Source organism: Talpa occidentalis, unplaced genomic scaffold (genome assembly GCF_014898055.3).
Source record: "Talpa occidentalis isolate TD23 unplaced genomic scaffold, MPIMG_talOcc4v2.1 talOcc4.13, whole genome shotgun sequence".
Taxonomy (NCBI): Eukaryota; Metazoa; Chordata; class Mammalia; order Eulipotyphla; family Talpidae; genus Talpa; species Talpa occidentalis.
The window spans coordinates 71,904,623-71,926,817 of record NW_023601322.1 but is presented as its reverse complement, the minus strand read 5'-3'; the positions used below and the strand labels follow the sequence as shown (position 1 = coordinate 71,926,817).

General features: G+C 51.2%; 1 protein-coding gene across 1 annotated transcript; it reads right to left on the bottom strand.

Annotated features, from left to right (window-relative positions):
* Positions 1-14,293: 14,293 nt before the first annotated feature.
* On the bottom strand, positions 14,294-15,163 carry TIFAB (TIFA inhibitor). Its single transcript, XM_037508348.2, has one exon. The coding sequence runs from the start codon at positions 15,161-15,163 to the stop codon at positions 14,570-14,572; it is 594 nt and encodes a 197-aa protein (XP_037364245.1). The 3' UTR covers positions 14,294-14,569.
* Positions 15,164-22,195: the final 7,032 nt, after the last annotated feature.

Sequence of the window (22,195 nt, the reverse complement as noted above, 5' to 3'; positions counted from 1 at the left end):
ACCAACAAAGAGTCTCTGCCCTGGCCTTGGGTGCCCAATGACTGTCCCCACTGGCCTGAGATCACACTGGCCACTTGGCGAGAGCCACCCCGAGCTGTGTGCCTGCAGTGGGCAACCGGTGGCACCAGGGCCTGACCTGGGAGATTAGCAGCGCCCTGCGGTAGTGTTTACACATTGTAGCCAGCACTTCATGTGGCTGACCTGCCCCCATTTTCACATCTTCCGAAAGGCTTAGAGATCCAGAGAGTAGGCCCTCCCTCACTTAAGAGGTCTGTGGAATGGCTAGGGAGGGTAGCCTTTGGCTGGGTCAGAACAGCCATCTGTAGGATTTGTTTTGGAGGCTGAAGGAGCAGCTTTCCTTACCCAGTGTGTATCTCCATGCTACCCCCACCTCAGGGCATTTCCACCATTAGTCATTCACTGCTCCAGTAAAGGCAGTTGGGGCTCCTGTTAAACCCAGGGTGTACCTGAAGGAAGGGTGAGGGGCACCCCAGGAAAGGCACAAGGAGACATACTGGATGGCTGAGGGCACCCACCTTGGCTTTCTCCTCTTAAAATGGAATTATAGGAATGAACTCCGCTGAGTTGGCACAGAGATTAATGAAATACCACCCATAAAACATCAGAGCCATGACGGGCAACTCGCGCACACAATATCTTCACACAGCTCTCAACTGAGAGGCAGCCCCTGGGAACATCCCAAGGGAAATGCTCAAAAGAAAAATTAATGTCTGAATAGTTTAGGGTATTTTTTTTAAACTCAGCAAAAAAGAAAAAAATGTAACCAATTAAAATGCCCAACATGCAAGGTGTTATTGATGTGATAACAGATAACCAATGAGATCAACACAAGTGTGTGTGTGTTAATATGACATTTAAAATGTCCAGGAGGTCACTAGAGAGCAAGTCTATGCACACTGATCATAGCTGTGGGAAAATGTGCACCCTCGAGAAGACTGCAGGGAGACGTGCAATTAATGCAGATGTTAAATAAATATATTTATTTAAATGTATCTAATCATTTAATATGTTAATGCATAATAAAACATGAAAAGTAAGAACAGAGATAGATGTGAAGGTGCCTCAGGTCCCACTAGGGTGAGATCCTGTGCCATCAGCCCAGACAAGATGTCTGGGGTCCCAAAGGCTAGAGAAAAGCCTGTGGCAGATGCCCGGGCCCTGGGGGGCACAGATGCAGGGTCATCATAACGAGTGACCTCCCATGAGGTTCCAGGGTCAGGTAGGATATCTTGGCCATCCTGGGGGGATAGATACAAGACTAAGCCCCTGCCATAGTCCAGGACCACACATGCTTCTCCTGGACCCCCAAGGAAATGTCCTCAGGGCTCTCCCAGGCACACCACTGCCCCGGCTCTAGGGTGAAAGAAGCGTGTTTTCATCACTGTTAGGCAACCAACCCTGTAGAAAGGACCCCTTGTTCTTAATGAAATCCTAATGAATGACTGCCACATGAGGCTATGCAGGTCGGGAGGTGGAAGGTCCTAAACAGAGACCCTTGAGGGTTGGCTGCCTGGTCCCCTCTGCCTGATGCGTAGCAAGGCATAAAAGGCCTCTTTCCCCCTCCACAGACTTCCCTTTACAAGGCACAGCTTACCCTCCTTCTACAACCAGCCTCTTCAGACCTGCAAGTCTGAGCTCAGAGTCCCCCTAGCAACTAGATATGGTCCTGAGTCCCTGGAGGGGAAGAACCAGGCCTCCCATCCCCTCCCCATGCCCCCAGGCTTTCAGAGTGGATCTCAGTATTTCCATGGGCATGAAAACACAGTTGGAATAGCAGTGATGACTTGTGAATTTCAATTCCTCTTCTAAAACCACTTGCAGATATTTCTGATGCTTCCCTCCATCCCTCCTCCCGCCTCCTCCTTCCCCCCAGAGAGGAATTCAGAGACAGCAACTCACACCCCCTCCCTTGCCATCTCCTGCTCCTCTGTGTTTATCAGTATAGTGACCCCCCGGGGCCAACGTCAGTGGGTGTCATTGGATAGGGGCTTGTCACCTTGGAGGGAAGGGCAAAAAAAGGTAACTTCCAAAAATGGAGGCCTCACTGTAAGTCAAGGGCATGCATCATCCTGTTTCATCCTCCCCAACCCCTGGTGAGAAAGGTGAGACTCTTGTATCACAGATAGAAGATGCTGAACCTGGGAGAAGCTGGTCTCTTGCCCAAGGTCACAGAGCTAGTAAGTGGTAGAGTGGGATTCAGACATGGGCTGTGAGATTCCGAGGTCTAGGCTTGTCTTTGCTCAGAGTCTCTCCCCTTAACCTTGTCTTTCGTATGTGGATTTCTCACAAGTGCTGGCCCTGTTTCTCATCAGCAGGACCCTGCGCTCCCCATGGAGCAGGGTCTCCAGGCATTTGCACGTCATTCCTAGGGCAAATCCTGGGTGTGCAGAGCCTCATCTTAGGGTCCGGGATGTCCAGAACCAGCTGGAATCAGAGGCCTTCTGGCCCCTTTCCCCGCCACATGGAAATGTCATTTGTAGTTAGCTGGCTGTAGTAGGAGAGCTGCCTCTTAGGTGCAGTGAGTCAAAGGACCACATGGAAACACTTTAGCCTGGGCCGGCTCTGGAGCAGCCTGGCTGGTGTCCATGAATGGCGGCAGGTCCAATAACACTCAGCTCCAGGCATGCATGTTGCCAAGAAACGAGAGGAGTTTGGAAACAGACCAGCTCCTCCAGATCACACAAAAGCCTTGCATGGTGCCCAGGACCCTAGGATCCTGTTCTCTTTGAGAAGTCCTGTGAGGGGAGTGTCTTGGCAATGAAATGCCATGCTCCTGCTATCTTGTGTGCCTGGGGGTGGGGTAGAGGGGAGAGCTAAATCAGGGGACTGTGGGCCCCTGAGGTTATATGTAAGTTTGGGTACTTTCCTGTATGTAAAGAGGAGCTGTGGTTTTCTCTGCATTTTCACAGCTATCCAGGACCCACAGAAGGCCCCAAATCCCACTATCTGAAAGACTATAGCAGATACAGGGGTGGAAGTTATTCTGCATGCCCATGGAGGCAACAAAGACTTGGGGCTGCCCTGTCTGGGAGATGCGGCGGACTGCACAATACATGGAGATGGGCTCTGGGCACATAGGTGAGCTTGGCTCACTGCCCAGAACGGATCCCTCCTAACTACCTTCCCATCCTGACCGCACAGGCTGCAGAGAGCAGCCCCCCATTACCAGACCTTTGAGGAAGATGGCCTCCCCCACACTCATCTGTGAACCTCATCTCCCAGCTTAGAGCTTCCTCCCCAGGTGGGGTTGCCCCTGCTCTGAGCTCCAATTTCCCCATCAGACTGAGGCCGTATATCTTCTCCTCCCTGTCCTGGCTGCTTTATAGCTTGCTGGAAACACCTTACCTTAGCACTTCGAAATGTATCACTTGAAAGCATCTTAACATTAACCAATGTGATTCTTTTTTAATTTGAAGGGGCTTATTTCTACAAATGGCTTTCCTGATCATATAGGAGGGCATGCTCCCTAATATTAAAATTTTTCTTTAAAAAGAGCAAAAAATGACTCACATCTGTTTGATATTTAATTCAAATGGAATGGCAGGACAGGAACAAAATTACACTGCAAAAGACCATAAAGTGTGATGTTTAAAAGAGCCAAGCATACCCAACCAATACGCCAGAAAATTTGAAATGACAAAGGATTGAATGGATGTGGCCTGCACAATGGGGTGTTTTCTACCCAGAAGCCGGAGGGGTAGTATCCAAGCTGGGGAGCGTTGGCAGATGGGGAGGAGCTCACTTTGACCTGGAGCATTTTTGGGGCACTGATTTCCAGTCAAATGTGAGTTAGGGATCTGGGACCCAAGCCTCCAGTAAGGGTCTTGAGCCCTCCCTGAATCCCATGCTATTTGCCCTGAGTGGGGAGGCGCGATGGCCCAAGGGGCTGCTGGGCAATACTTAAACACAGCTTGGGTGGCCGGCTGGGCACTGCCCTGCTCTCAATGTCCACAAGGACTTAGGGTTTGGCCACAGCACAAAGATTGAGTCAGAAGTCTCCCGGCACCTTGTAGAGTAGTTTACCAGAGACTCAATGTCCCATGTCCAAGAGGAGGGCAAAGAGCTGCATGTGGGAAGAGAGCTATGTTTTCCTTCCTGATGAGCAGGGAGGTGGTCTCTAAATGCCAGGGGAACTGTCAGTGCCCTTGAGGTCTGAGAGGTCCCAGGAAAGACATGAGTGTGGCTTCTTGCCTACCCCACCCTTCCCCCATTGCATGTTTTAAGCCAGAGAACTGATTCCTGGGCCTGGGCACAAATACTCCATTTGGGAACTGCAGCTGGCGACATTTGCTAGATGGACATTGATTGATAGCGGGGATCTGCCACCCAGGCTCAGCCAAGCCTATGGACTCCCTCTCCCCAGGTGGGCAGGGATGGAGGAGTGAGGCTAAGAGCAAGGATCTAGAGTAAATCAAATGTAGGCTGTTGCACTCACCAGATGGGTGAGCTCAGGCATGCTTTCCCTCTGTGAGACTTGATTTCCTTGTCTGTAGCCTGGGATAGTTGAACAGCCTATGTCATAAATAGAAACACATTTAACTTTTGTTTATTTATTTTTTTAAAAGTACAACTCTTTATTTTTTTAAAGATTTATTTATTTATTTATACAAGCACTGGGTACAGTCAGAAGTGTGGGAGGGTGAGAGAATTCACCAGAGCCAAAGCGGGGAACAGAACAGGCAGCGAAATACACTGTTGAGGGGAGTAGCGGGCACGGCAGGAGAGGTCTGTCGCACAATGTGGGACCCTTGCCCGCGCCCGGGGATCGAACCAGCACTGCAGACACTGTGGGCAGCTTTGCAGCCCAGTGCTCAACTGCTGCGCCACCAGGGGAAGCCCGCATTTCACTTTCAAATAGCACAACACATCACAAGTTTCTGTGTAGGTATCATTTTCATTTCCAAGGCATTTCCACTTTGATTATTTTGTTTTTCAGGCCCACAGTCAACCCCAAGAGGCTGGAACTTTTTCTCTATTTACGTGTGCTGGAGCTGTCTCATGTTGCTTTGTAAGACTGATAGCAAAGGGCCTCCCCGGTGGTGCAGCAGTTGAGAGCTGGGTTGCGAAGCTGCCCGCAGCCTCTGCAGCGCTGGTTCGATCCCCGGCTGCTCCCCGGCCACTGGAGGAGGGTCCTGCATGGCGCGCAGACCTCTCCTGCCGCCCGCTGCTCCCCTCAGCAGTGTACTTCCGTCCTTCTGCCTGCTCTGCTCCCTGCTCTGGCTCTGGTGAATTCTCTTACCCTCCTGCTCTTCTGACTATACCCAGTGCTTGTATAAATAAATAAATAAATCTTTAAAAAAAAAAAAAAAAGACTGACAGTAAAACAAATCTTTATTAACAATGAAAGCGGGTAAACTTACAGTTAAATTACATTAAATAATAAAAATTGCAGCTTCCTAAGGGTGGAAGTGCCATGTGATAATGAGCTTACTGTGTACTGTCTCCAGCTCTGAGGTCAGTGATGTCACCTTGGTGCCTGACATTGACCACGGAGGGAGAATTTATACCAGGGAAAGTGGCAGTTGACACACATTACAGTCAGAGCTCTCCTGCCCCCAGAGAGCCAGCTGTCAAAGGTATTGGCACATCCCCAGTAGAAATTGGCCAAGTGAGGTGTGTGGACCTTTGGTGGCTTTCTCAGTCTTGTGGCTATGCTAAATGTCTTCCTCTCAATTTGATACTTTGTTCATCAGACTTAGCATTTCAGCATCCCCAGGAAAGATGTCCAGGGCATAAGGCAATTCTCTATCCAGAACATTCTAACTTTGTCAGGATGCACCCCCTGCCTCTCATCTAATGAGGTCTGTCCTCAGCTTCTGTTTTCCCCCTGAACTGAGCCAAAACATTTGCTCCGGTTTGTAAAGCATGCTGAGAATCTCAAGTGGAAGCATTTTCTCTTTCTTTAACTGAGGAGCAAAACTCACAGCTCATAATTACCGTGTGGTTTTTCTAACCAACACTTTACTGGAGGTGCTTGACAGAGCCCAGAGGCAGACGTGTGAGTGTGTGTGCCTATGTGTGTGTGAGAGCGGGGGAGTGTGGAAGGAGAAGTCGGATCACATGAGGCTTTCCTGATATTTCAACTTGAAGTCTGCTCAGCAACCACAGGCTCTGCAGGCCCAGGGGAAGAGGAACATAAAACTGGAAGATGAAGCCCCCATTATTAGCTTCCCTCCTTGGTCTCCAATGAGTGTCCACAGGGGACCATGTGTTCCCCAGTAATGAGCCCCAGCACTGGTTCTGGAAGCCTCTGACATCAAACATCCAGCCTGCCTGCTCCCAGGGCTCCTGGGACACAGCTCCATGTTTGGGTTTGGGGGCTCTGCACCTCATGTGTGTGTTTCTGAGTGGCAAACAGCTGGGTGGTGGTGTTGCACCCTGGAGCCAGGACTCATGTAGAAACAAGAAAACCAGTTAGCAGAGCACAGAGGATGTAACTTCTGTGTGAGTCCGTTCACTGAGCAAATCACCATTCACTCCGACTTCTTACCAGGGCAAATTGTTTCAAGTGTGTTTTCACCTTTTAACCGGCAGCTTTGTTGTGGTTTGAGGCTCTTTTCAAGACCTCTTTCCTAAAGGTCTGCTTTCACCCCGCCCATACTCTCCCAGCTCATTCTCTTGTCGTTTAGTCAATAGAACCTTCCTGAGGACCTGCTGGGGGCTGGGTGGCTGCTCCACCAGCAGACATGTTTCAAGACTGTTTTTATCACACCCTGAGGGTGGAAGGTTCTGGGGCATGGCACACAGAAAGTATGCATACTCCTGGCTGAGGCAACACATCTTCTTCCACGGATCAACCAATCACCCCTGAGTGTCCCAACACAAAGCCGAGGGAAGGAGGAAGATGACTCCTTTGTGGAAGAAGTTAGGGAAGCTTTTCTGGAGGGAGGAGAGATGGGGACGGGTAGTGGTAGTGGTAATGGCTGACGTTTATGAAGCCTTTCCAAAGTGTTCTTGCTAAGCAACTTTATATGTTGTGTTCTGTTTCCATCTTCACAGAGGTGAGGCAGGCACTAAAAGTATCCCCACTTTACACTTGAGAAGTGGTAGCCTGGGAGGCGAAGGAAGTTTCAGAGTCACTGACTGGAGGGCTGGGGCGACTTGTACACCACTTTGCTGACCTGAGACTGCAATGTGAGGGAGGGGGTTTTCAAAGCAGGAACTCTGGGGGGATTGTGGGGGCAAAGCCAACCCTAGCTCACAGCACTGCACTTGTCCTTTGGTGTGCTCCTCTCCCCTTTCTTATAGGCCCCAAAGGTCACACAGCTTTGGCTGACAGTGGGGAAGGGGGGAATTTGAGTTTCTCCTTTGCCTTCTGCCCCTCCTTTTTGGTGGTGGCTCCAAGGCCCCAGGGGCAGGAGGTGATGGCTGCTGATGGACACACTCCTGGTGCTCCACTCTGTACTGCAGGAAGTCCACCCTGCAGGCTGCCTTTCCTGAACTGACTTTCAGCTGCTTCTGGTTATCTGCAGCCAATGGGAGCTACTGGGTACTCCTAGGAGAGGCGAGAAGCAAAGATTGTCTGACCTCTTGGCCTCTTGGGAAATCTCTGGCAGCAGCACTATCTGCTCTTTGGCCCCATCTCCCCCCGAGTTGAATTGAGTTGACTTCCGAGGTCCAAGCTTCCATGGGGAAACTTCACAGTAGCTGTCACTCCCTGTGGCAGGCCTGCTCTGGCTCTGGCTCTGCCACCTCTCTTCGTTGCCCATCCCAGGAGTGGGAGCCAGCTGTGCTAGCAGCTTCCTGCTCTTCCTGATCTCTGGATTGCAATGACTGAGTGACTTCTCAGTAATTCTATTATCTGCATACCCAATTCCCTGAATTAAAGTTTTAAAATATTTAGAGTGATATTATTTTCCTAACTGATCTACTCCCCCAAATAGAGATGATTAAGAGGGTCCATCTAAAACCAGGCCCCACAGTGTGGACTGCAGGGCAAGACTGGCTCTCTTTCCCACTGCTGGCTTAGTGGCCAGAGCCATTGGAAAAGCCAGAAGCTGCTGCTGTGGGCAGCCCCACCCCTGGGCACCAGCTGGGTTTTAGCACGAGGCCTGAATGGGAGTTTCCCTTGGGCTGCCTGGCACTGCCTCTGCCCAGTACCCAGGCTAACCTGCAGACAGCTGGGGATCCCCAGTCACTGAGAAGCTCTCTGGCTTCTCTTTGGAGGTCAGTTGCTGGATGCATCTTCTTTTTCCTTTCTCCTTTCTTCTTTCTTATTCAGGGGCCAAGAACAGAGTATGAGGACTCTGGACTTCCCAGGCTGGAGCCTGTCCTGCCTTAGATGCTCTTTCAGGGTCCCCCATGCTAGCTGCTAGCTGCCTGATTGGACCATTTTCAATTCTAAGTGACCAAGTGGACCATTTTAGGACCAATCAATCCATTTGGTGCCAAATAATTAACTAATGAGCTGATGAACACGATTGGTTCATTTAGGTTGCACTTCGTTGGTCCATTCTACAATCCAGGTGTCAAATATAAAAAGGCTAGCACTGCCTGCCATCAAGCCCCACCAGTGCCAGACCTCTGTGTAGCTATTCTGGAGGCTGCAGGATGGCCTGGGTGCTGGGAAGAAGTGGAGTTCTGGGTAGCTAGTGGGAAACACGTTCAGTCTTCCCGCTCAAACCTAGCTGGCGCCCACGGGAGGGGCGACCCACAGGCAGCAACTTCTGGTGTGGCGGTGGGAAAGAGAGCCAGTCTTACCATGAAGTCCATGCTGTGGGGCCCCGTTTTCACATCTTCTTAGACCCTCTGCAGAGAGCAGATGAGTGGAAGGATGATATCAGGGTGATCCAATCCTTCTCAGAAGCAATTACGGAAACCCCATGTCTGTGTTCTCCCTCCAAGGCCCAGCTCTGCTTTATTCTGAAGATTCCCCACCCTCTACCCCCTGCCTCCAAACCTCCAAAGGAAACCAAACAGAAATCTCAGCTGGGCTCCATGGAGCCATTAGGATACTTGGCTCAGAGCCTGGGCGTCCTGATGGCTTTGCTCAGTACCTGCTCGTGTAGCTCTGTTAGGTTGCACAGGCTTGGAGAAGTCACCACAGAGGAAAGAAAGCCTGGCCAAGAACCCCAGGTCCCACGGCTCTCTCCCTCCTTCCTGGACTGTGATTTGCTTTTGATTCAAATGTACCCTTTCTCAGACTCCTTCCTGGTTGTTTCCAACTGTCTGAAGCTGGGTGCCTGGGATGCTAATGCCCCTTGAAGAAGTGAGCAATAGGGCCTCCCCGGTGGCACAGCGGTTAAGTGCTGGGTTGCAAAGCTGCCCGCAGCCTCTGCAGCACCGGTTCGATCCCCGGCTGCTCCTCGGCCACTGGAGGAGGGTCCCGAATGGTGCGCAGACCTCTCCTGCCGCCCGCTGCTCCCCTCAGCAGTGTACTTCAGTCCTTCTGCCTGCTCTGCTCCCCGCTCTGGCTCTGGTGAATTCTCTCACCCTCCCGCGCTTCTGACTGTACCCAGTGCTTGTATAAACAAACAAACAAACAACTAACTAACTAAATAAATAAATCTTTAAAAAAAAAAAAAAAGAAGTGAGCATTATGGGTAAATTGAGGCAGTTCCCCGGAAGGAAAAGGCAGAGGAGAGTAACAGTCAGAGAGCTGGCAAGGTTGCACATTTTTGTGGAACAAGCCCCCATGCCAAACAGCTCTTTAAAGCCCCTTCAACTCACGTGCCTAAAGAAGTAAATAATTAAACTCTTCTGTCGGGGATCACCTGGCTCCCCACATCCTCTTACTTAGGCTCCCCACATCCCCTCACTTAGGATGTTTTGTTCCCACTGGAGCGTGTGATTGGAAAACAAAAGTAAATGAGAACAATTTATTCCCGGATCATTTTTTCCCCCAGCAGGATTAAAGCTGCCTCAGCCATAAAGAGTTTACAAACTCTAAAGAAAGATAATAACTTCCCTTCTCACAGGCCCCGGTCATGGGGAGGTAATGCATGTTTCCAATCAGCTGAGAATGTAACTCAAATGGTAGGTTTTATTTCACTTTAATCCGTCTGTGAGTTCACATTCAAGGTAAGAGATCACAGTCCTGCAATGTGAATAGAATTCATTAACTCGGCATCTGATCTTAAAGATGGAGGAACTGGGCTTGTTTACTCCTCGTCTCAATACCTGGGTGGTGCTTTGAGGGTCTGGTGTGGGGGGTGAGTGGCTGCAGCACAGGATTGCAGATAGAGAAACTTCAGCCGAGAGACACAGGAGGATCCGAATGCCCTGCAGGCTTCTTCTGGGCCCGGCTCACCAGGTCAGCACCTCCAGATGCCGTGGAGCAGAGCTTGATAACGGGGCACAACAGTGGATACAGTGCAAGTCAGCTCACAGCCCAGGGGGAGGCAGCAAGGACCCTGGAGTTGCTATTGAGCCCTCTGCACTGCTGGTGGCTTCCTTGCTTCAGCACATCTCTCTGCTAAAGGCAACCTGGTTGCTCAGTCAGCTATTGTAGAAAGAATCAGTTCTCGCTTCCACCTAAGCGCTGGAGACCAGGAGCCAGTCCCTGAACCATGTCTTGCTGCACACATTTATGAAATGGCCACCCATTCAAGGGGCAAGGGGAATTGTTTTCTTTATTGGCCTCTGAGACCCCTGAAATGTCACTCTTTCTTCATGAAAACTCACTCCTGGAGGGCAAACCTTTGAAAATGCAGACGTCTCAGTAACAGACAGTTCCGGTCTGCGAGAGTGGGGTATTCCTAGTGTCTCTTTGGAGGAAGGGTCTAGATGAGCTGGGAGATCCAGTGAAACCTAGACCTATGTAGATCTGGTGGGCTACAGACCCAGACTCAGTGCAGCCGGCTCAACTCCTGATGGCTGCTTTTTGGAACCCCTCCCAGAGTCTCCCGGCGGGCACCCAGCCTTCTGTTTGGGGCAGAAAGTGCTGGGTAAGGAGCTCTCTCAGTAATTTGGGAACCCTCGCAGATCTGTCAACCTTCCTCAGTGGTAACCATGCAGAATTCCAAAAACTCAGAGTTCTGCTTGAGTTTGGACAGCAGAGGCTCAAGTACTAAGCAGTAGCACCAAGCCTGCTCATCCCCAACCAGAGGGTTTGGGCCGTCCCTGTTGAGGCCTAGACCAGATGAGAGACATCCATCTCTCCCTGTCCATGGCCAAAGCCCATGGCTTTTCAGCATTCTTGCCCCAGCTAGCCTAGAGCTTTCCCCCCACCACAGCAGGAGGCAGCGTGCAGAAGCTCTCCGGGGGACGGCCCATGCTCATCCACAGCTGCCCTCACTGGAGGCGGAGGCTGAGGTTGGCCTTCTGATGCATCCTCCAACATGCCTGCAAGATGTGTGTCTCAGAGTCCTGTGCCTTGCCTGTTTATGGGCATTGTGGTGTTTTTCTCAACACAGGGCTGGAAGGGATATAGTGTCTCACTTACAGACCGGTTGGGAAGATTCCCATTTTTGAAAAACAAAGGAATGTGAGGGTTAAAATGTTTTAAGGGCACAAGGGATGATCTCTAAATTTCCAGACATCCTCTCGGAGAATTGTAGTGCTCTGGGGTATATCTGAATGTACTGATGTAGCTCTTTGTAGCTGATGTGTGCACGCGTATGCAGGCGTGCGAGCTGTGCCCATGCCTTCCATTCACTGCACTAAATTGCACCATGAAAACGAACTCTTTTGAGCTCTTACTGTGTGCCAGGAACTGCACTGGAGGCTTCCTGTGCAGTCCCTCCTTCTACTTTCACAGCACTAGTTCCCATTTTCTAGAAAAAGAAACTGGGGCACAGGGACAGTCTGTCCCTTGTTGAGGGGCACAGAACTAGTAAGCAGTAGAGCAAGAATTCTGAGCCAGGCAGGAGTTCAACTGCTGAGCCCCAGCTTGAAGCCACCACAGCGTGTGCACTTGATTGTGCGTATGTGTGCATATGTGTATGTGTGTTAATGTGCACACCCTTGGCCCCGTGGGTGAGCGCTGAGGACATCGTTGAGAGGAATCCTGCCACCTGCTCAACTCTCCGGGTAAAGCAAGCATGCCAGTGTCCTTAAAGCCCATGCTTGTCATTCCAGCTAGTGGCATGGGGTGGTAACAGGGGTCTGACGATTTAAATGGTTTTGTACTCAAGAAAGATGGGGCCTAGGATGGAGTGGAGCTTTGCTGTCTTGAAAGTTGGTATGAGTCAAGCCACACATTTCCTGAAGAGATTTCAAGAACCAGCAGTTTGTTTATTGGATCCCTCCTCAGCTGCCATTCTTCAGTTTGGCTTCAGAGGTCCTCACTGACACTTACCCTAAAGGCCCCAGTAATGGACTCCCTCACTGAAGAGGCAGACTGCTCTCTCTTGCAGACCTGAGTGAGGGGTTTGCTCCTCCCTGGAGGGAAGAGGGCCCTCACTCAGAGCTGGGAGCCACCCACCAGAAACTTCCTCTCTTCAGTCTTTGACATTCCCTTGCAGCCTCCAGGCGGTGGCTGCCCCTCCCTAATGCATAGCTTGGGGAACACCGTGTCCTGTGGACTGACTGTTATGTATACAGAAACTGTGTTGAAATACAAAGGCAGTTCCAAGACTAGGCTTCTTCTGACCACCTTACACAAGGCGCCAGGTCACCAGCCCTGGCAGCATGGCTCCATTCTGCAAACTGAATAGTGGGCCTGCTGGGGCAAGAAGCAGGTGAAACCCTCTCTTGACTGCGCCCCAGGCCGATGCCTAAGACAGAGTGCAAATGGACCCTTGGCCCTGGGACCCAGTTCATTGACTTCCAATCTTCTCTTCATGTCTTCGCCTTCATATCTTCTTCATATCACTCCTTGGGAGTGGATCTACTAGGCCCCATATATCAGGCCTCACGCTAGTAGCTAACCCTTTGGGTACCTGCTGTGTGCCAGATGCTATGCTATATGCTTGACATCAGACCCTCCAGTCCCTCCCCACACCTCCAGCAGGTGGCTCTTACTCATTTCCCAGAGGACGAGAGGGAGACAAAAGCAGGCAAGTCACTTGCCCAAGATCACACATTTAGTGAGTGGCATGGTGCTGGGTAAGACACTTAGGCTCTTTGAGCCTCATTTTCCTCATCTGTAAATATGGTAATATTGTTGTCCGTCAGGGTGTTGTGAGGTCCAATAGGACAAGCATGTAGAGCAGCAGTGCCCTGAGCACACCGCAAGCACTTATCAGATGCGGCCACTTAAGAGTGGAGCTAGTGTCACCCCCAACTTGAAGCAGTTATCAGATGTGGCCATTTAAGAGTGGAGCTAGTGTCACCCCCAACCTGAAGCAAGCATAACACAGTGGTTATGGAAGCCCTCACTGTGGTTGTTAAACAATTAATTCATCAGCTCCTGATTTGTGTCTTTCCTGAGTCAGGTGTAAGCTCCCTGAGGGCAAAGACTGTCAGGCTTATTCACTGCTGGTTCCCAGAGCATCTGGTGCAAGGTGGGTGCTTGGGGGAAGTTAGTTGATTGAATAAGCAAAAGACAACTTTGGGGTCCCAAGGTGCCATTCCCAGCACTGACAGTTCCCTCCCCTCTACTGTCTTGTGGCTGTGATCTGTGCACTTGCTTCGTTCTCCGTTGGAGAAGAAGCTTCCAGAGCTAGGACAGGCCTGAGTCCTGCCTACCACTTTTCTCCCCACGGCGAAGATGCTCTGGGCCTGGCTGTGCTGCAACCTCCCCATAGTCCACCCTGGGTGCCGGAGGGGCTTCCTTCTTGGGTGGGAAGTGGACAGTGTTGAAAGGCTTTTTGGAGCCCACCTGAGTAAAATAACTGCTGAGCTGAATCCTAGCACATCCTCCCCCACACGCCACCATCTCAGAGACTTAACTGTGAAAGAGCCCATCGCCCTAGAAAGCCTTTTCCAAAGACAGTGTCCTCTGGCCACTCAAGGCTTTGACCCCAAAGAGACAGAAAGTGTAGGAGCACGTGGAAGAAGGTAGAGGTGATAATGAATTTCCAGTCAGGTCCATCTCCCTGCCCCCAGGAATCCCTGAGCTCTGCCTGTGTCTTCTCCAGAAAGGTGAGGCCCCACATTTCCAATTTCCTCTTACATCTCTACTGTATTTCCCACCCCCACCTCTCCGTGACTATGGGGCGTGCATGCAACCCATCTGGGGATCAGGGGACCCTATTGGGTATGCCAGCTTAACAAAATACTTGTAGTTTATTAAACACAGGCTTCCCTAAGCCTCCTGTGCCTGTGGGTATTTGAAAGCCCAAGGTAACCTGGAGCTACCACAAACGTAATTGTTACATGTGTCCCTGCATTCCTGGGGCAACCTCAAACTCTAGCTCTTAAGCAGCATACAAAATTAGCAACATAAAGTAACTCCTAGTCAGACAAGAGGGGGGCAAGGTGGGAAACGTTGAGAAAGGCTCCCAGAACCCCTCAGGGCCTCTAAAAGTATATGAATTCCCCCTAACTGCCGCCATAGCTGCAACTGAGGACCACTCCCCCCCCCACCACAGGCTGTTCGCGTTTGCAAAATCAGTTCATTGTTCGCCTGGCAGTCCTTGCTTGTCAGCCTCGCATGATGTAACTTGAATATTTCAAGCCCAGGTTCAGCAAAAGCTTGCTCTCTGCAGGCAGGGCCAGGGGGCGGCTAGCACAGCCTGCTGTCTGGGGACTCCCTCTGGAGCTGTATTTCTGTTCCTCCTCCAGGGTTTGGCTGGGGAGGGTCCTGGAGAAACCCCAGGTGTCCTGCAGCCTGCTGCCCTGAGCCCCTGGGAGGCTGCTCTCTGGGGCTGCTTTCCCATTCGTCAGTTTCCTCGGCCCGGAGCCTGTAAATCAGGGGTGAAGGGCTGAGAAGGAAGCAGCAGACTAGGGCCTCCAGAGAGGGGCCACTCTCGATGTGGACCACCATCTGGATGCCGGAGAAGGCGACCCTGTTGACGATGCTGAGGGGGACTTGCTCCAGGAACCTCAAAGTCCGTCCGTTGACCCACACACAGCCCTTGCGGCTCAGGGCCTTAAGGCAGAAGGCCAGCAGAGCACTGCCCTGCTCTCGGTAAGGCTCCAGGGACAGGTGTCGTCGGGAGAGGCAGGGGACCTGCAGCTGGATGTGGGCATCTGGGCCGCGCCCCACCAGCAGGGGGCTGGTGTCGTGCTGCAGCCGCAATGGTACCTTGGCAAAGGCCGCGGGGCCCTGGGTGGGGTGGTACAGGCTCACCCGCAGGACCGTGATGGGCCTCTCCATGGACAGGAGCCTGGGGAGGATAGAACACAGACACATAGGCTCAGTGAGAGCCCAGCCCTGACTGTGGATGAAACCATCCTGCCCAGCCACGATGGAGCCTCAGCTTCAGTTGGATGGAAGGTCGGTCCACCTGCTGTAGCCCCAGCTTCATCTCTATCACACAGGCCACACACTTTCTCTCTGAATTTTACATTTTTGTCATGTATGTCTGCTTTGTCTATACATGATGGAAGGCATGCCAACCTACAGGGGTTTGGGAGGTCTACTGTCATTTGGAGACAATCTGGCCCTGCATCGTGGAAAAGGGAGGGCATACAGACAGATTACACCTGCTTTGTACCCAACAGTCCCCCACAAACCTGTACAGAGCTCTCCCCTGGGCCAGGCACTGGGGCTAAGCTAGAAGAAAAACCCTTGCTCTCCGAGCACCCAACTCAGGAGGAGATTGGTGCTTCTAGCATCAGACATTTGAAGGGACACAGAAGTGGGGGCCCAGCCTGTTCCCGGGAGATCAGAAAGGCTGCCTGAAGACCAGAAGCACAAATGAAAACAGCATAGCCCTAATGCTTCCTGGCACTGTGCCCAGTGCTTTATGGGAATGAATGCCCCGAGCATTCTTCTTCACTCTTTGAGGCAGGAGACAGATCTTGACCAGGAAGGTGGGGAGTGCTGAACTTAACTCAGGAACTCTGAGGGCCTCCCCCCAGGGCAAGGTGATATCAGCCAGTGTGAAAAGCACAAGCCCTTATCTGGGGACTCCATCTCCAGTGTCTTGTCCTTTAAACGCTCCTTGGCACAAGCAGGAAGGCTCCTCACAATGCTCAACTTTGTTCCAGCATAGATTAGAGTACATATACTCTGCCACATCCACCAGTTCCATGTGCTCCAGGACCTGCCACCACCTTCAATATAAATCCACCTTCCGTGGCTTGGAGCACTAATGACACACTTTCCTAGCACCAGGCTTTTGCTTACCCACTTTTCTCACTCCTAGCTCTGTCCAATACTACTCTTCTTCAAAGGCCTGGTTCAAGTGTGACGTCTTGTATGAAATTCTTTTCCTCTCTCTGCTCTCTGACTCCCCACAGCAGGGAGACCCCTGGGGTACTTGGTCCACCCGCATTCAGCCCATCATCACATTACGTGCCAGAGTTCTGAGGGTTTTCTCTTTCTGTCTCTCTTGAGGCCTCCCGAGGGCATGGTGTGGGCTGAGCTGCTCGGCTGCTCCTAGTCCCACTGCCTCATCACACGGGCCAGGCCACAGCAAGTGTCAGTAGAGGGGCACACTTGCCAAGGGGTCAAATGAGAAGAGGTTCACCACACATGAAAATCACGTAGCATCACATCCAGATAGACCCCAAGCAGAAGTCTGGTCCAGATAGACCCCAAGTGGGGGTCCTGTCTCAGGTGGTACAGGTCCAATGTCCCTCTGGGCCTTGGACCCTTTGCCCGTCCCACCTTTTGGGATGAAACAGGCTAATGGAGAAACTTTCAGGTTGGTAGTGAGAGGAAGATCCCTCAAGATACCCCCTGTTCCCTAACATACAGCACTTCCATCCAACCCACTGCCTCCTCCCTCTGCCCCCCAGCCTGCAGGAAACCTCTTTCTGAAATACGTGATTTCAGCCAAGGCCAGGACAGTGGGGCTGGGTTCACGTCCTCAGCCCAGGCCAGAAACTCAGAGTTTACGCCTAGAAATCAATCCTGTGACTCAGGGTCCCTTAGAGATCCCCTCAGAAACAAGGCCCCCCCATTGCTCCTGTAACCTACCTGCTCCACTGAGCACTCCAGAAATCCCAACAGAGCAGAGTCTCTGAAGAGGATGTTGTGTCTTCAGGACCCCACTTGCTCTGGGGAAGCAGAAGCCTAGTGCTACCAGCGCAGCCTCCTGGAGGCACAGGGAAGAACCCAGGGCATTTGCCTGGCAAGCAGCCAAAAGAGCACTGCCCTGGCCCCACCAGCCTGCTCCTGGTACCTACCTTGCTGTCGGCACTGCTGCTATGGCTGTGAGCTCTCTGGAGGGCACAAGTCTGGGTTGGGCTTGCCCCGGGCCGGAGAGTCAGGGCACAGTGACGCCTGAGGTTCCAGGATGTGATGTGTCAGGATGCACATCAGTTGTCTTTCTTCCTTTTTCCTTTAGGAAAGAAAATGGGAGTGTAATTTCTCATTGAGGAAGTGCAACCACACCCAGTGAGGGATTGAGAAAGCCCCAGACTGGGAACTGCTCTAAGAGAGGCCCCGGACAGGAACATTCCCTCCAGGGCCTCATCTCTGCTTGTCTTTCCTGCCCTGTTCCCAGGAGACCTTGAGAGCTGGGTCGGGGTATATGCCAACTCTTTCTTGTCCCCTGCCCATCAGAAGAGGGCAAAGGCAGCCCACCTGTTAGAAAGGAGAGAACTTCTGGAACAAGAGGCAGTGAGGGAGCCGCAGGTGGGAGAATGAGGAGAACATTACAGCTGGGCCAGGGGGGTGGAGGGAGCTGCGGGCAATCTGGGAGTCCTAAGTGTTTCAGGAACTGGTGAGGCAGGCCTCAGGGGACGGGTGTACAGGCCACTCATAGAGGGCAGCCTCGCCTGCAGGACTTGAAGGAGGCAGACTTCTTCGGCTATCCCTCCTAGGCTCTGCTGCACTTTGAGGGCAGCCTGGAAGAGGCCAAGATGGATGCTTGCCCAGCACTCTGGGCTCTATCTGTCCTGGAAGTGACCTGATGCTATAGTGGTGCCAACCCTTCCCATGGCACAGCTCTTTATCTTTCACCAGTGTGCTCATATTGCCGTCATTGTACCCACCAACCTGCCCACTTGATTATAAACGTGTTCATCTTATACAGAGGAAACTGAGGCCTAAGAGGCCAGTACCTGGCCAAGGCCCTAGAACCAGTCAGTAGCTTAATCCTTTCTCTCTCCCATGAAACTCTGACTATAGTGGGGACAGAGGGCAGACAGGTGAGTGGGGCAGGCTGATCAGGCCTGTCAGCCCATGGGTGCCTCCCTGCTCTGCCACACTGCCCAGTGCCCACTGCTTACTTCTCATGGGTGACCCAGAGGTCTCAGCAGGCCACGCCCATGGGGATGTGCCCCCCTGGCTATGTTCAGGACCCCTACTTGATTCCTCTACTCTGAGCACTTGAACTCTAGTTGGTGACTTGGTAATTAAGAAGGAAAAACAAAGAACTCTGAAAATGGTCAGGCACCCCTGCCTGCCATAGCGGGTGACACCACCTCTAGAGCTCCCCAGGAAATCAGCTTCCCCCCAGAAATTTCTCAGGGGGAGCTGGAATGAGCTGTACCTACATGAGCTACAGGCTACCTCCCCACATTCCGTCATCTCCACTTTCCCTTTGAACTCCAAAATGCACAGAGCTCTGCAAGGTATGTGAGGGAGGTCCTTCCCCAGGAGCACACACAGAATGTCAGCACTCTCATTAGGAACCCAGGGAGACTTGGGCACATACAGTGGTTGCAACAGAAGGGCAGAGGTGGGAAAGTCTCTGAGGGAAATCTAGAAGGGCTTCCTAGAAGTCGAAGTTCTTAGAGTCGACTCTTTACCTCAAGGCTGGACCAGAGAAGCTAGTTGCCTAGCAGCTAGGGTTGAGTTGGAAGTCAAGTTCTATATGTCTTTTTTAGTGATTAGTTGGCCATGGGAAAATCTCCCCACCTTCCTGACACTTAGGTTTTCCAGTTGTAAAATGGGAATAGTAATAGCATCTCCCTCAAGAGACTGTTGTGAATATTCATTTTAAAAAATCATGAAAGAGTTGAGGTATAGAGCCTCACACACAGAGCAGATGCAACAAATAGCAGCCAACATAAATAATTCATGGAGAGAGTTCAGCTTCAGCTGTGGAGCAGGTTAACACAGTCTAACCTTCCCATCAAGAACAACTATAAAAGCTGGTTTTAAAAAACCTCCTTGGAGCCACAATGCAGCCAGGACTTGAAGGGCCAAGATCTTAGTGAGAAGGAAAACCCATCACATTAAGCCCAGCATGCGACCCTTCTTCCTAACAAGATGTTTGCCCACTCAAAAGTGACACAGGCTTAGAGGCTGAGCAGAAAGTGGCCGCTGAGATGCTCAAGAGTAACACAGGACAGAGGAGACATAAAGTGGAGCTCGGGACGTGAGAGGACAAGAGTCCAGAGAAAAAGGAACCGTGGAGAAGTGAGCTTCTCATTCTGACCAATCTTTGAGACAATTGCTGGTTTCAAAGCTGGCACGAGATGGTAGGAAGCCAAGTTAAGCCAAGAACTCAAAGGCTGAGAAGGGAAATGAAGCTTTTGGTTTTATCTTGGTACCAGGAGACCAAAATTGGACGTTGTGGCCCGCTAAGGAAGAGGGGCCCTGTGGGGCCCATCTAGAAGTAGGGCAGACCTAATTAGACCAGGCCTGAGGGAAGGCTGAAACCCAGCCTCAGGGGTCTCCATCTCGCTTCTCTGACTGCCCTACTAGAAACCCTGGCTAGACAAAGTGAGTATCATACAGAGCCCCTAAAATCTCTCATTACTGGGCCTCCCCTGGTGGCGCAGCGGTTGAGCGCTGGGCTGCGATGCTGCCCGCAGCCTCTGCAGTGCCAGTTCGATCACCAGCCCCTGGCAAGGGTCCCACATGGCGTGCAGACCTCTCCTGCCGTGCCTGCTGCTCCCCTCAGCAGTGTATTTCGTCAGTCTGCCTGTTCTGTTCCCCGCTCTGTCTCTGGTGAATCCTCTCACCCTCCTGCACTTCTGACTGTACCCAGTGCTTGTATAAATAAATAAATAAATCTTTAAAAAAATATAAAATCTCTCATTACCAATTTTCCACAATTGATTAAAAAAGAAAAAAGAAAATTGCCAAGAATGCCAAGGCTACAGGACCATCTATTAAAAAAAAGAGAAAACAGACCCTAGAAACCTCCTCACCATGCACATCCCCCAAAAGACCTGTAAAGATGTGCAGAGCAGCCTATTACTAACCTGAGGGTTTAAACAACCCAAGGGCTATTGATAGGAAATTGGGTGAATGAATTGTCTAACCTGTGTTAAGATTAAACACCACAGATAAACAGGAGGAGCAACAAATGCGGCAGAGAACAATGCAACTGAACTCAGAAACATGTAGACCAAAGGCAGCCCACACCCAAGCCACAAATGAGTCAACTCAATGAAAGACAAGAACAGACAAAATAAGTCTATGGTAACAGAACAGAAAACACTGAACAGGGGGGACTGGCTGGTGTGTTCACTCGCTAGGGCTGCCACAACAAAGGGACACAAACAAGGTGCCTTGACCGACAGAAATATGTTGTCTCCATTCTGGAGGCCGGAAGTCCGAGATCATTTCATCAGGGCTGGCGCCTTCTGAGGACTGTGTGCGAAAGAGCATCCTCTTCCCCAGCTACTAGAGGTTTGCAGCCACGATTGGGACTCCCTGTTAGGTAGGAGCTTCCCCTGATTCCACCTTTTCCCCATGTGCTTGTCTATCGCCACATTTCTTGTTTATAAGGACACCTGTGATGTCGAACTGGGACACACCCTAATGGTCTCCTTTTAACTTGAATATCTCTCTAAAGACTCTATAACCAACTAAGTCACATTCTGAAAAACTGGGGGTTCTTTCATGAGAATTTTGGGGAGACACAATTCAACCCCAACAAGTAGGAAGGAGCATGAAAGATTTTCTGAAACTATAACTAGACAGTGGTAACACAATGTGTACAGACACAGACAAGTGTATCAAGCTGTACACTTATGAGTCATACATTTTACTCTATAAAAATTATACAGGATAGTTTCACCATCTTGAAAATCCTCTGTTTTTCACCTAGTATTCATCCCTTCCTCCCCCAACCCCTGACAACTGACGATTTTTTCTACTGTCGCCATAGTTTCACCTTTCTCCAGGATGTCATAGACTCTTCAGATGAGCTTCTTTCATTGAGTAATAAACATTTTGAGGCCCAACCATGTTTTTTCATGGCTTGATAGCTCATTTCTGTTTAATGCTGAATAATATTCCATTGTCTGGAAGGATCAGAGTTTATCCATTCACCTACTGAAGAATCTTATAGTTGCTTCCAGACTTTGGCATTTATGAATGAGGATGCTATAAACATCTTTGTGCACTTTTTGAGTGGACATAAATATTGAACTCATTTGGATGAACACCAAAGGAGTGTGCTGGCTGGATCATGTAGTAGAAATATGTTACTATACTCCCCACTGCTCTCCCGGGCCTACTCTGCCCTCACTGGGAGCATCATGGCCAGGTGCTCACATCTCTGATCCAGAAGCTTAGAGAAGTGACTGAGGGGACACAGAAAATCTGCAGTGGAAGCAGAGCACATCCACAGTCCAGGCAGCTTCTGTAGCTGGGCCTCATGCTCCCTCTGGGCTGTGCCGTGGAGCTAGTCCAACAGGTCTGCAGACAGGTGTGTCCTCTCGTACCTCAAGACAGCTGGAGAGGTGGCTGTGAGGTGAGGGGGCAGTGGTGGGGATCAGGACTGGTCTCCAGAGCACTGAGACCTCTGACAGGCACCTGAAGGCTGCGATGGTCTTCGCAATCTCTAAATGTCTGTTCTGCATCCTCCCCCACCCTCTGCACCCTGGCTCCCCCTGGTAGTGGGAAAAGGGAACAAAGCTCAGGTCCCTGAGAAACCCCTTCCCCCGGCGGTGTCGGGGATGTGCTGGACCTCCTCAGGAAGCCTAGGGAAGGTAGCCAGTGACCTGAATGGTGATCCTAGTGGCAGCATCTGGCTTGACAGGGAGAGAAGTCACATCCAAGTAGACCAGAACACCTCAGGGCTCTCGCCAGTCCAGACCCCCTCAATACAAACAGCCGCACCTGTAATGGACAGGCAGATAACCTGCAGTCCAAATGGCCACTCCGAGGTCCACACAAGGGTCAGCGCCTGCAGGGTAGAAGGTACTGGCCATGTTCCAGAACCTTTCCTCTCTGCCCACTGGGCTTCTTCACCCAGACTGCCTGGCCATGGGAGGGGTCTCCTCATCAGGGTTCCCCACATACCCTGACATTCCAGACCCAGTGACACTCCGG